Raw genomic sequence first — 13,279 nt, forward strand, 5'->3', positions numbered from 1 at the left:
CGTATGTGTGTCTAGGTCAAAGGACAATTTTCAGGAGTCAGTTCTATCCTTCTACCCTGTGGGTCCCAGTGATTGAACTTGAGTTGTCTGGCTTGGTGGAAAGAAAGCCCTTCTATCCATTGAGCTTGCACACATGCTCACCACCCCCCACTGCCCACCCCCCAAGCTCTTAAGCCCAGGTAGGAGGCTTCAGACTTGCTGTGTAGTTGATGTCTGACCAAGTTTGCAGAATCTTTATTCAGTTTTAGTCAGTTGTGGAAACCCTCTTGTGAAGTTTTCAATTCAGTTACTGTATTCTTTATCTCTAGAGTAGTGTGGCTATTTTTTGTTTCATTATTTTTGGACAGTTGATTATTGGGTTACATTGAACTTTATTAAATGATTATTTTTGGGTTGTTGGTCAGATAATTTATTTATTTAAAGATTTATTTATTTATTATATACAAATACACTGTAGTTCTCTTCAGACACACTAGAAGAGGGCATCAGTTCTCATTACAGATGGTTGTGAGCCACCATGTGGTTGCTGGGATTTGAACTCAGGACCTCTGGAAGAGCAGTCAGTGCTCTTAGCCACTGAGTCATCTTTCCAGCCCCAGATAATTTATTGAACTCTGTTTCCTGAGGTTATTTTCTTTTAGCTTAATGAAGTTTCTTAAAATTTATTTTTTTCCTTTGGATCTTGCATTCTTCAGAAGAATTTTTCCATTTTGTGATTTCCACAAAGTAGTATCCTCTTTGAATCATTTCAGACTTGTTTGTACAGGAAAAACGTTCACTATATACCCTGTCCAAAGGTTCTCTGGGTTTCCCTTCAATCTTTCACTGGTATGTGTTATGTTGTGTAATTTCCCAACTGAAAAATACTGCTTGTTTCAGGAGTTTGTACTCTTTCTCCCTCTTGTGTCTGTCTGTGGTACTGCATGTCAGTAGAACAGTCCCCACCCCCATCCCTACCCCCATCCCCAGTGCCTAGGCATTCAAATTGTCCTGGTTTTGTTGGTGCCAAGTCAGGTGAGGCAGAAACATGCACAGTCCATCAAAATGTCTGCATGTTAGATCCATGTCTACCTCCTCCCTGATCCCCAACAGAATGGTCTCTCTCCTGAGCCAGCAGGGGAAAAGAGCCTTGTGGTTGTTAGAAAACAATGCCTCTTTGTCTTCAGTGGAGGTACTCTTGAATTGTAGCTGTCCTGGAGTACTTGTTTTTCTAATGGGTTTTTGGAGTTCTCCCAAAGGATTTTCTGGATTATGCACTGTGAAGTGGAGCAGAGCGGGCTGTGCGACTCCTATCTTCTCCGGGTTTCTTTACTTTCACTTTCACTCACTTGGCAGAAGTCTCTTCAGATACTTTGTAATTTTCTCAGTGTAGCCAAAGGAAAGCCTTTTCTTTTCTTCCTGTTCTCTTCCCAGTCTTTTTATCAAGTATGCTTCTTCCCAACTAAACACTCACAGTGCCAGTGTTGGAAGGAAGGAGATGGAGTTTCAGAAAGTATGAAGGGTGTCTTCTGTTCAGTACCAGGGCAGGCAGCCAGAGTGCGATCCCCAGGGAAGAGGACTGACTCCCAAAAGTTGTCTTGTGGTATGTGTGCACAAGAGTACATGTGTATACAAACACACACACACACACACACACACACACACACACACACACGAATCTAGAAAAATCATAGAACATACAATCTAAGACTGATGGATGTATAGTTTTATGTAATGTTGCTAACAGTGTACTTGCTTTAAACTTACCTCTAATAGTCAATATTTAACATAGTTAATCTGTTTACAAAACACAGTTTGAGATCTGTAATGTCTATTTAAGTTGAAAATGTTACATATATTTTAATTTCTTTATTGTATATTGCATATGGTACTGGGTTGTATAAGAACGTTTCTCATGAGTTTATTCATGAGACTCATGAGTCACATTCAGTGTGTTTTAAACATCTTTCCTTGCATATATCCAAGATGAAAATATGTTAATAGGTGAGGTATAATGATCTATTAGAATGTAAATACTCTTCCCAACCAAGATATACAAATTGCTTTCAGGCAGAACTTGCCAAAGATGAAAGATTAGTGATTTCAGTTACAAGAGAGTACTTATATAAAACAAAACAAAACACCTCCTCCCCCCAAAAAATCCCAGGTCCTTAGTATGAGATATAAAACAATAAGTTATTTAAAAGTACATAATAGAGGGCCTAGGAAGGTGGCTTCATCAGTAAATGGCTATAAGGATTTGAATTTGAATCTCCACAGCACCCATCTTGTAAAGCTGGGTCTTCATGTCTGTAATCCTGACATAGAGCAGGTGGAGAGAAGGATCTCTAGAGTTTGCTAGCCACCTAATTCAGCCAAATTGGTGAGGTCCAGAGTCAGTGAGAGACCCTGTCTCATAAAACAAGGTAGAGAGCAGTTGAGGAAGACATTCAACATTGACCTCTGGCCTCTCTATGCACAAACATGCATCTGTGCACACAGAAATCCACAGGGTATAGTAACATAATTATTTTAAATAATAAACAGAAGATTTTGTATTTTATCATGTGTGTATTTCTAGGTAGCACTTTGCATTTGAATATATGATAGGACATTTCATTCAGTTTATGTAAATTTCTGTAGCTTTTGGTAACAGTTTAATAAATCATAATTAGACATCCCTGATAACAACTCAAGATTTTAAAATTTTAAGTGCATATTTTAACTTTAGGATGTAATAAAAATGATGTGTCTAGCTAATATTAGGGTGTTTAGTTACATTCCTTCTTAAATTTTTCTCCTTTAGGTTGGATGGAGTACTGCTCGTGACTATTACACATTTTTATGGTCTCCTATGCCTGAACAGTATGTGGAAGGATCAACAGTCAACTGTGTACTAGCATTTCAAGGTAAGAACTGAAAACTGGGGGTTGGGGATTTAGCTCAGTGGTAGAGCGCTTGCCTAGCAAGCGCAAGGCCCTGAGTTCGGTCCCCAGCTCTGAAAAAAAGAAAAATGAAAAAAAAAAAAAAAAAAAGAACTGAAAACTGAAGGACTTGATCAAGCTAGCAACCTCTATTGTAGTTACCTGTTTCAGCTGTGTTTAAATGAGCCATTATTGAGTGAAAGGCAGATGAATGAATACCATGTGTGGGTCACAAGGGGCTTTCATAGCTACTCAGAACATTCCTTTTTTTAATGAAGCAAACTTGGGAGTTTCTTAAGAAAAGGTTGTGATGCAGGTCTAGATATAAGCATTAACAAGGGAAGGGAGACAGGTAGGAGGACAGAAGTGCATATCCACACACACAGTCTGAGGATTGATTGCACGTGAGGGAAAGGAATATCCACCAAGGATGAGGTCGAAGTTGCCACAATACTTACTCATTTGTACATTCAAAAGACCCTTTCATTTACGCCAGTTTTGATTTGTCCCTTATAAGGGACATAAACTGTAGTGTGCCCTTGTTTCAGGGTATTGTTTTCCTCTCTCTAGCTCCTTTGGGAGTGGATTATTTGTGGAAATGATTATCCATGGCTTTAGCAAGTCCATTATTGTGTTTACTAGCAGTATACACTGGGAAACAGTTACTGAGAGATTTTCATCATGGCTCCTCTGGCCAGTGTTTATCTCTAGATAAGAGTAAAAATGTTTTATTGTGCTATGATCGAACTTTAGGGTAACTGTAGATAATGAATTTGTACTATGTGTGTCTCAAAAGATAGAATAAAAGAATACTGTCTTATTTTTCTGTAATAAAACATTGCTGTAATAAAACATTTTGAGCAAGACAACTTACAGAAGAAAGGATTTATTGGGGTTTACAGTTATTATTGGGAGGTGTCGTAGTAGCAGACAAGCAGGCATGACATTGCAGCAGTAGCTGTAGAGACAACCACAAGGCAGAGAGTTGACTGGGAATGACCGGACCTTTGAAACTTTAAAACATGCCCCCAGTGAAACACCTCCAGTTCTCCAAATCCTTCCCTAATGGTTCTCCTAACTAAAAACCAGACATGCAAATAAATGTGCTTATGGGGTCCAGGTTCATTCAAACCACTACAGACACACATATACATAAATATTTCTACATATATTTGTGTAGACATGTATATACATGTGCAGAGAGGGAGGGGAGGAGAATGGGGATGAGAATGAATATCAGTCTTGCTGTAGCCAAGGCTAGCTATGTGTGGATTTGTGATCCTCCTGCTTATCTTCCTGAGTGCTACTTGGATTTATAGGCATGTACTGCCATGCCCTGCTGATCTGGGATCTAGAGCTTTCAAAATTGATGGATGCGGACATAAGAGACTTGGTCAGGAACTTGACACCTATCTCTAAAAGCAAAGTGGAAGAGGAAAACCAACTCAAAGCACGTAATACATGTTACCTACAAAAGATAGCACTTGGATCTTTTGTATATTAATATAGGCAAGGCTTTGGGAGTACAGACTAATGGTGTGCTTAGCATGCACAAGGCCCTGAGTTCAGTACTTTGCCTCTGCCTTCAGCCAGAAGCATACGTTTATGTCTGTAGTTTATCTTTCAATATACAGGCTTTTTAGGTGGTCAAATGTAAACCTGTGTTAGAGGTTATTTTGTTGCATTTCAATTTTTTTTCTTAAAAAGGAGTAGATTTATTTGTTTGTTAGTCTTTTTTTTTTGTGAATGTTTTTATTTTAAAAATAAGTTAACTTACTGGGTTTGTTCTAGTAACTAATACATTTATTAGTGACTTAGCAAAAATGCAGAAGCATGCAGTTTGTACTTGAAGACAGTTTCCTGGGTCTTAAGTACAGAAGCAGTAAAGAAGTTTTACAAATTAGGTAGGTTTTTTTTTTTTTTTAATTTTATGTCTGTTTTACTGAACACTGATGTCACATTACAGATTGATTTTTTAAAAAAGTTTTCTTGTCTTATTTATAGACAAATAGTCATAAATTGTAGTACTGACTGATTATTGCTGCTGCTGTTCATCTGAACCCTGATGAATGAATAAAATACTTTTAAGGCATATTATTTTAGTTTGTAAAAAATTATCGGGGTTGGGGATTTAGCTCAGTGGTAGAGCGCTTGCCTAGGAAGCGCAAGGCCCTGGGTTCGGTCCCCAGCTCCGAAAAAAAGAACCAAAAAAAAAAAAAAAAATTATCATTTCCCGAATATCTGTGGTGTAGGATTTTTTTGTCTTTTTTTAAACCGTTCAACGTTTGTGTGGCTGTGTATGTCTGTGTCTGTCTCTGTCAAGAACATGTGGAGGTTGGAGAGCAACTTACAGGGATTGATTTGCTAATATTTGGGCACTGGGGATTGAACTTGGGTTTGCCAGGTTTGATTGTCAGGCTTGGTGGATAGTGAGTGGCTTTACTAATGGAGCCATGTTTCTGGCCCTTTGTTTTTGTTTTAAGGTTGGTTTTATTTCTCTGTGTGGGTGTTTGTGTGTCCAGTTGAGTGATGGTATCCACAGAAGCCAGAGGCGGGCATTTGATCCCCTTTAACTGGACTTACAGATGGTTGGGAATCACCATGTGGGAGTTGGCAACCAAGCCTGTGTTCCTGCAAAAAGAACAAGTACTTTTAACCAGTTGTTAAGTTATAGCGCTTCTAATTAAAGCATTCACTTCGCTTAGCCATTAGCAGTGTTTCCACAGCTCTGTTGCAGCTGTTACCCTACTCCCATAGTGCATTGATTGGTCATTCTTTGTTGACATCCTTGAGGAGTGCTCTTGAATAGGTCTCATTTAGGATTAGTTTGCTCATGGTTAGATCTAATATATATATTTAGTTTTTTTTTTTTTTTGCAAAGATTGTCATAGTAGTAATAGACCTTTTTGAGTGTGTTGAGTTCGGAAGTATTTATACACTTTATTATTACTGTTGTTTATCTGAACCCTGATGCTATCTGGGCTCTCCTAAGTTAGTAGTTTTCTCTTTGTAATTAAACAATGTTATGGGCCAGACTACTTTAAATTATGAAAATACCTTGTTTCTCTTTGTTTTCAGCCACTAGTTTCCATTGTCCCTCAGAACATTGTTTATCATAGTAATTATGGTGGTGGCTACTGAGACACGCACATTATTTGTACCTTAGTTGGAATTGTTAATTATTCTTTTCCATGAACTCATTTTTTTTTAAAGAAATAAAGCTTGATAATAACTTTAAAAGTCATACTCTTGAAAGTAGTAAGGTTGTTATTGTTGGAATTGTTCTGGCTTTGGCTGTTAGGATTGCCTTCAGGTGGGCTGCCATTATTTATTTATTTTTCTGATATGCTTTTATTCTTTTATATCCTTTCGAATTTGCTTTTGAGGATCAGCAAGATGATTGAGCAGATAGTTTGATGGTTCAGTTTGCTCCCTGGAACCCACACTATAGAAGGAGAGAAGGAATTCCTGAAAGTTGTCACATATATACAAAATAAATAAATGAATATAATTTTAAAAATTCAAATTATTAAGGGTTATTTTTTGCTTACCAAGTACCCTAAAGAGAAAAGCCACCTATTTTTTAAAGGGTTAAAATCAGATGACTGAAGTAGTCATAACAGTGAATCTAAAAATGTTAGGACGTGAAAGATGAGAGGTACAGATTTTAGATTCTGTGGCAGTTCCTGAATGGATATACACATCTTTGTGTAAACTCAGTTTTTTTTTAAGATTTATTTATTTATCTATCTATTTATCTATTTATTTATTATATATAAGTACACTATAGCTATCTTCAGACACACCAGAAGAGGGCATCAGATCGCATTATAGATGGTTGTGAGCCACCATGTGGTTGCTGGGATTTGAACTCAGGACGTCTGGAAGAGCAGTCATTGCTCTTAACCACTTAGCCATCTCTCCAGCCCTTTTCTTTCTTTCTTTCTTTCTTTCTTTCTTTCTTTCTTTCTTTCTTTCTTTCTTTCTTTCTTCCTTTCTTCCTTTCTTTCTTTCTTTCTTTCTTTTTTTTTTGTAAACTCAGGTTTTATGTTCTTTCTTTAGTACATGTACTCTAGTCACTTAAATTAATGCATTTCCTCTCAGTGGGCATATTTGTACCTGTCCTCAGTATTTCAGAGACTTAAGATACAAAGCATGTGCAAAGCTGGGTGTGGGGGGCACGTGAGTATATTTTCCGGGTATATGGGAGGCCAGTGCAAAAGAATTTTAAGCTTAAGACTGTGTCTCAACATCAACTCTTTTTTGAAGGTTGCAGGTATAGTTCAGTGTTTATATCTAAGACATATAACTTCGGGGTATGTTTGAGAAGAAAGTATAATTTGAACTGATAAGTTTGTAAACAATAGGGAAGACTCGATCTAGAAATGTTCAGAATAATAGTATGAAGGATGGAAAGTATTTTTAAATTAGCAAGTTTAATAATTGTTGTTACCCACCTCTAGGATATTACCTTCCAAATGATGATGGAGAATTTTATCAGTTCTGTTACGTCACCCATAAGGGTGAAATTCGTGGAGCCAGTACTCCTTTCCAGTTTCGAGCTGCTTCTCCAGTTGAAGAGCTGCTCACTATGGAAGATGAAGGAAATTCTGATATGTTGGTGGTGACCACAAAAGCTGGCCTTCTTGAGGTGAGCACCTACAGTGAGGTATAGAGTTTTCCTTGACTGGCATTGTGAGAAATTTCAAGTTATGCCAAGAGGGGCTTCCAGAATCAAATGTTGTTAAAGTAAAATTATAAGTGAATCCATGTGTAGAGACTGGAAGTCAAAGTTAACTGTTTTCCTTAATCATTCTCAGTCTTACTTTTTGAGACAAGTTTCTCATTGAACCTGGAGTTTACCAGTTGGGCGAGACTAGCGGGTGGGGCTAGTCTTTTTATCACAATTATTTTGTGGTTCTGTTGTGGTATACACTGTCAGATGAGTGCTGAGAAGTTACCTGATTTAGGGCCTAAAAGTGTCCTGTGTCCAGTAACTAGTGCAGGAGGACAGCCTTTGGAACCACTTAGACATGGGCTTGCCTTCTGTGTCCTCACCTTGAGCTTTCCTCTTCAGGTCCTTACGCCATTTGATTGCTGAGTTGTCCAGAGTTAGGGGTGGAACTGGCTGGAGAGTGCAGTGAAGCAGGGCATCACTGTAGTTCACATTTTGAAACTGAATACTAGGGATTCTTTGGTCTTAGGATGATGCCATATGCTTTAGTTTTAGTAGTTATGAAATGAGAAGAAAGTCTTCTCTTTCAAGATCATATTTTCTACTTTATATCTGAAAGCTAGACCGTTCTTTGAAATAATGTGACTAATTGTATTTAGTCCTTTTATTAAAAATAGCATTTTTAAATGGGTTACCTTATTTTTTAATTACATCTATATTTCATATATTACAGGTGATTGTTCTTTCTTTATAGACAGATGGATCTTTAAAAGCAGATATTTATGCTTTTGGTTTTTTTTTTCCTTTCTTTGTTTAACTTTAAGAACTGAGACTAGAAAAGGAAAGATACGAGGTTACACTGCCTTCCACTGTCAGGCTGTTCAAAGATAGTTCATCTAGGAGTTAGATGAATAGTTAGGTGAATTCTTCATATCTTTCCTTCCTTTTCTCAGAAATTCCTCTCTTATCTTAAATAAGAAATGCAACTTTTATAGGGTGACTGAAACATTTTGTAGTGACAGCTGCCTGTGATCAGGGTTTTAGCCTAGTGTTAGAATGTCAGAGACACTGAAGTAAAACCCTGCTCCTAGGAGTGCACTCAGTGCTGCTGGGCAGGGTTTTCAATACTTGTCAGATACCCTTATCTCAAGCCCTGCACATGACGGACATTTGCTCCCCATGTCTCTAATGGGGATGAAGCCCGGGTTATTTTCACTTTTTCTTTTCTCCACAAAAGCCATGTTATCAAGATTTTAATTGCTGTCTCTTGGGAAATATTTTGGATATAAAAATGGTTTTGTTTTCTGAAAAGTCCTCTTAGAATTCTACATTCATTGATGTTTTTAATGATTTTATGAACACTGTACATTAAAAGTGATTAATGAGATATAGTCCTTGAACTTGTGAGCTTGAATTGGATAATAGAAAAAAATAAATAAAGTAAAACACCCTTTTAGGGAAAGTAAGGGATGCTTGACCAAAGGATAGCTATTGGGTGACACAATTATTCTAACTTTCTTAGCTATAATCACAGGAGTGCTTTGAAAGGAGACTACACTTATTAGTGGTACTCTAAGGTATTTAGGGGTGTCCATAATTTTATTTTGAATGGCTTAGGAAAATAAAACAAAATCACATAAATAATGGATTTATAATACAAACCAGATGTGATGGCACACACACATGTTTAATCCCAGCATTTGGGAAGCAAAAGCAGGAGGCAGCATTTCAGGCCAGCCTGGGTATAAGACCCTGTTTGTTCTGCTTTCAAGAGTAAAGTGGGAATTGACCATGGCAGCAGCATATTGATGATTAGTGAATTGAGGAATATGTTTGTTCTTAAGAGATTTCAAATTAGAAACCTGAAGCAGAAAATAGATTTATTGTTACACTGTTTCCTATCCAAGTACTAACCAGACCTGACCCTGCTTAGCTTTCAAGATCAGAAGAGATCTGGCACGTTCTCCTTGGTGTGGTTGTAGACAACTTGTGGACTAAAAAACCCCAAAACAAGAACATAAAAGACCAAACAAGCCAAAAAAATTGTGCCGGCTTTACATTCAGGATCTTGATACATGATAGGCAAATCTATTTTTTGAGTTTTATCTCTAGACTTGGATTTATGCAAATCAAATTTAAATTTTTGAAAATTTTCCTACTAAGCTTCATTGAGTATTGTAAACTAATCACTGAAAAAGTTTGATTCTGAAAATGTTTCAGTTGTACTAGGTGAAGACCAATCATCGTTTCTAATCTGCTAGAAAGTTTTGAGCCAGATTTAATGTTATGTTAATAATGCCATTGAACCTTAGGATTGATGTTCTTGCTTGGTCTTAATTTTCTATTGGCTTATTGGATATCATTTATTACAGTTAGTTTTCAATAGGTATGACAATTGAGTAATTAAACTTTTACCTTTTTATTTATCCTTGAAAGTTTCAGACATTATGTATTTTGTTTTGGTCCTCTCCATCCACTGTTGCTTTCCTCCAGTTTTCCTTACCACCCTCCCTGGAAACTTTCCCATTTTGAGAACATTTATTCTATGCATTTGAATAAAAAGATTATTCTAAAAGAGTTTAGCAGGTCAGCTTTCATAAGTTTAGATTTTAGTCAGTTATTTCTAGGATTCTACAACCCTGGAAAGCTTCATATGGAGAATTTTGGATGAAAAACATTCATCAGCTAAATACCTTCTTCATACATTCTTCCCTGAGTCTCTACTTTCTCTGGTTAGAAGCAAAGACTTACTGTAAACACGAGCCGTTTAGTTTATGACCATGTTTGGTCCTTGATTTAGGTTTTGCTTTGTGTTTCCTACTGGAGTTCCTGTTTTCCAGAACCGAGTAATTACCAGCATTCCAATAAGAACCTGCTAGAGTTAGTACATTATTGTAGGTTAGTCTTTACATTCGCATTTACTTAAAACAATTCTGTGGGGGTCTCTGCAAATACCAGGGTCAGCAGAGGAACAATTTATGTGAAGCAAGAAGGAAATCCAGTTCAACATAACTCAGTGGCCGGTGTTAGTTCAAACTTCTAGAGTCTGACAGGGGACAGTTTATTTAAGTTCATTATAATTTGGAAAAACTTTCCCAGTTAAGGATTATCTCAATCCCAAGTGCACACTAAAGCTTAAAGTGTACCTCCATTTAAAGCCTTCTGCAAAATACATGTAACTTCTACTGTAAAGATCGGTTCTGTAGTTTAAGGGCCTAGGAAAGGAGCTGGTGTGCTCTTAGTCATATAGATAGTATCCAGGTCACCAAGCTATCTAGTACATGTGACGTCTCCCCAAAGGATAGATTCTGTTGATTGAGAAACAGTGCACAAGATAATGGTCTTGGGAGAAAGAGTCTGGGGTAAACATAATATTTTTAGGGATTGAGGTGTGACCTGGCCCTACAGGCTAGCACAGGTCACCTGGCTACTAGCCCAGTGGTGGGCAAACAGGTGTACAGCCCTTTCTTAACAAGGCAACCTGTGTGTTTAGTATTCTTGCTTTCCCTAAAGTTTACCTGGGAGCACAAGGACTTTTTTTTTTTTTTTTGGATGTAATAAGCAAAGGTGTGAGGTTTATTACGGAGATCTATTACGGGGATCTCTGGGCCGACACGTATCCCGCACAGGAGACAGAGGTGTCGACCCACAAGGACCTTTTTAACAGAATTAACCTTTTTAACATAGGCAGAATGTTATACAGTAGGCAAAATGTAAAAATTTGTGAATTTACTTTTTTAAAGCAAGACACCAGTATTGTAATACTTTATGATAAAAATCAATTCGTGTTTTTTTTTTTAAATACAGCTGAAAATTGAAAAGACCCTGAAAGAAAAAGAAGAATTGTTAAAGTTGGTTTCTGTTCTTGAAAAAGAAACAGCACAGCTGAGAGAACAAGTTGGAAGAATGGAGAGAGAACTCAGCCATGAGAAAAGCCGGTGTGAGCAATTGCAGGCAGAGCAGAAGGTACACCTTTCTAAAACGGAAGTAGTTAGGATGATTGAAAATTAGGTCTCGAGGAAAGTGGCGTATATGTATGTGGGTATGTGTATATATGTATATATACATGTATTTTACATTAATATGTAGATATATATAAATTTTTAGATGTATTCATTTTTTTAAAGGTTTATTTATTTATTATATATAAGTACACCGTGACTGTCTTCAGAAACACCAGAAGAGGGCATCGCATCTCATTACAGATGGCTGTGAGCCACCATGTGGTTGCTGGGATTTGAACCCAGGATCTCTAGAAGAGCAGTCATTGCTCTTAACCACTGAGCCATCTCTCCAGCCCCAGATGTAGACATCTTATTTCTTATGTGTGTGGGTATTTTGTCTGCACGTATTTCGCTGTGTAGCATTTGCATGCCTGGTGCCCTTGGAATCAAAACTGGGGCAGGTTCTCTGGGTGCTAGGACTAGATCTTGGGTCTTTGGTCAAGTGCTCCTACTACTCTTATTACTGAACCATCTCTCCAGCCCCAAGAATGTCAGTTCCTATTAATCTTCTGCCACAGCCTCTTTTATATTTTAAAATAGGTAAAATACTTAGATTTTTGGTATCTGGCTTATTGGTAATAGTTCTCTGAATTTGTTGTTGGCGGTTGTTGTTGTTTTTACTATGTAGCGAAGGCCTTGAACTCTTGGAAACCATCCTCTGCCTTCCTAGTACTAAGATTACAGCCACGAACAATCATGCCAGGCTTCTGACAACCTCTAGTTCTGTTTTGCTAGCTTTGTGGAGGAAGGGTATGGGGTATGAGAAATTCATATAGGAACAATAAGCACAGAATAAATAGAAGGTAGAATGAAGAAATTAAAATTACTCTTCAAAAACCAACAATTTAGGTAGGCATGGTGGTTCATGCTTGTGATCTCAGCATTCATGGTGGTGCATGCCTGTGACCTCAGCACTTAGTGAGGAAGGAAGGAAGACTGAAGTCATGACCAAGTTCACAACAGCATAGGCTGCACAGCAGTAGCCTTTGCCTCTAACACTCAGACAGCAGCAGCAGAAACAAGGCAGAGGTCAGTAACCTGAGTACATCTTGAGACACAATTTTGAAGTTTTTAATGTGAGAAAGGCTATAAATTACCCTTCAAACGAAACAAAAAAATCCTTATGTAGTTAAAATAGCCATTGTTTTTTTTTTGAGCAAAAGACAAATGACTATTATGTAGGAAACTGGATTTGAGTTTAAAACCGAAAACTATAGGAAAAAACCCACTACTTACTATAGTCATTGATTTATGGATAATTTCACAAAATAACTTTGTTTTAGAAAATACTTGGGGTTGGGGATTTAGCTCAGCAGTAGAGCGCTTGCCTAGCGAACGCAAGGCCCTGGGTTCGGTCCCCAGCTCCGAAAAAAAAAAAAAGAAAAAAAATACTTAAAATTATGATTATGAAAATACTTAAAATTAAAATTATAATTATTAAAATTATAATAACAATTTCAATGTTACAGTTAGTTGGCTAGCTTTGTGTCTATGGATGGATTGACATTTTCTCTTGTTGTATGTGTTCTATTATTCTGGCCAATAAGGCCCTGTCACTTCATAATTATTAATTTGGTCATTAGTGTAGTGATTCTTAATTCCTTCCCACCCTCCTCCATATTCTCTTCCATCTTGTTCCTCTGAGCCAGGGTCTCACTCATGTGAGCCAGGCTGGCATCAGGCTGGCTCATCATCTT

General features: G+C 37.4%; 1 protein-coding gene across 15 annotated transcripts in view; it reads left to right on the plus strand.

Annotated features, from left to right (window-relative positions):
* The window catches only part of Tax1bp1 (Tax1 binding protein 1), a 55,915-nt gene that overhangs the window by 9,845 nt on the left and 32,791 nt on the right, over positions 1 to 13,279 (plus strand). For all 15 annotated transcript variants that reach the window (XM_087655960.1, XM_087655959.1, XM_087655963.1 and 12 more), the window contains 3 exon segments: positions 2,786 to 2,888; positions 7,367 to 7,554; positions 11,386 to 11,544. In XM_087655960.1, coding sequence (XP_087512086.1) covers positions 2,786 to 2,888; positions 7,367 to 7,554; positions 11,386 to 11,544 — 450 coding nt within the window.

This window comes from Rattus norvegicus, chromosome 4, assembly GCF_021556685.1.
Source record: "Rattus norvegicus strain SHRSP/BbbUtx chromosome 4, alternate assembly SHRSP_T2T, whole genome shotgun sequence".
Classification (NCBI taxonomy): Eukaryota; Metazoa; Chordata; class Mammalia; order Rodentia; family Muridae; genus Rattus; species Rattus norvegicus.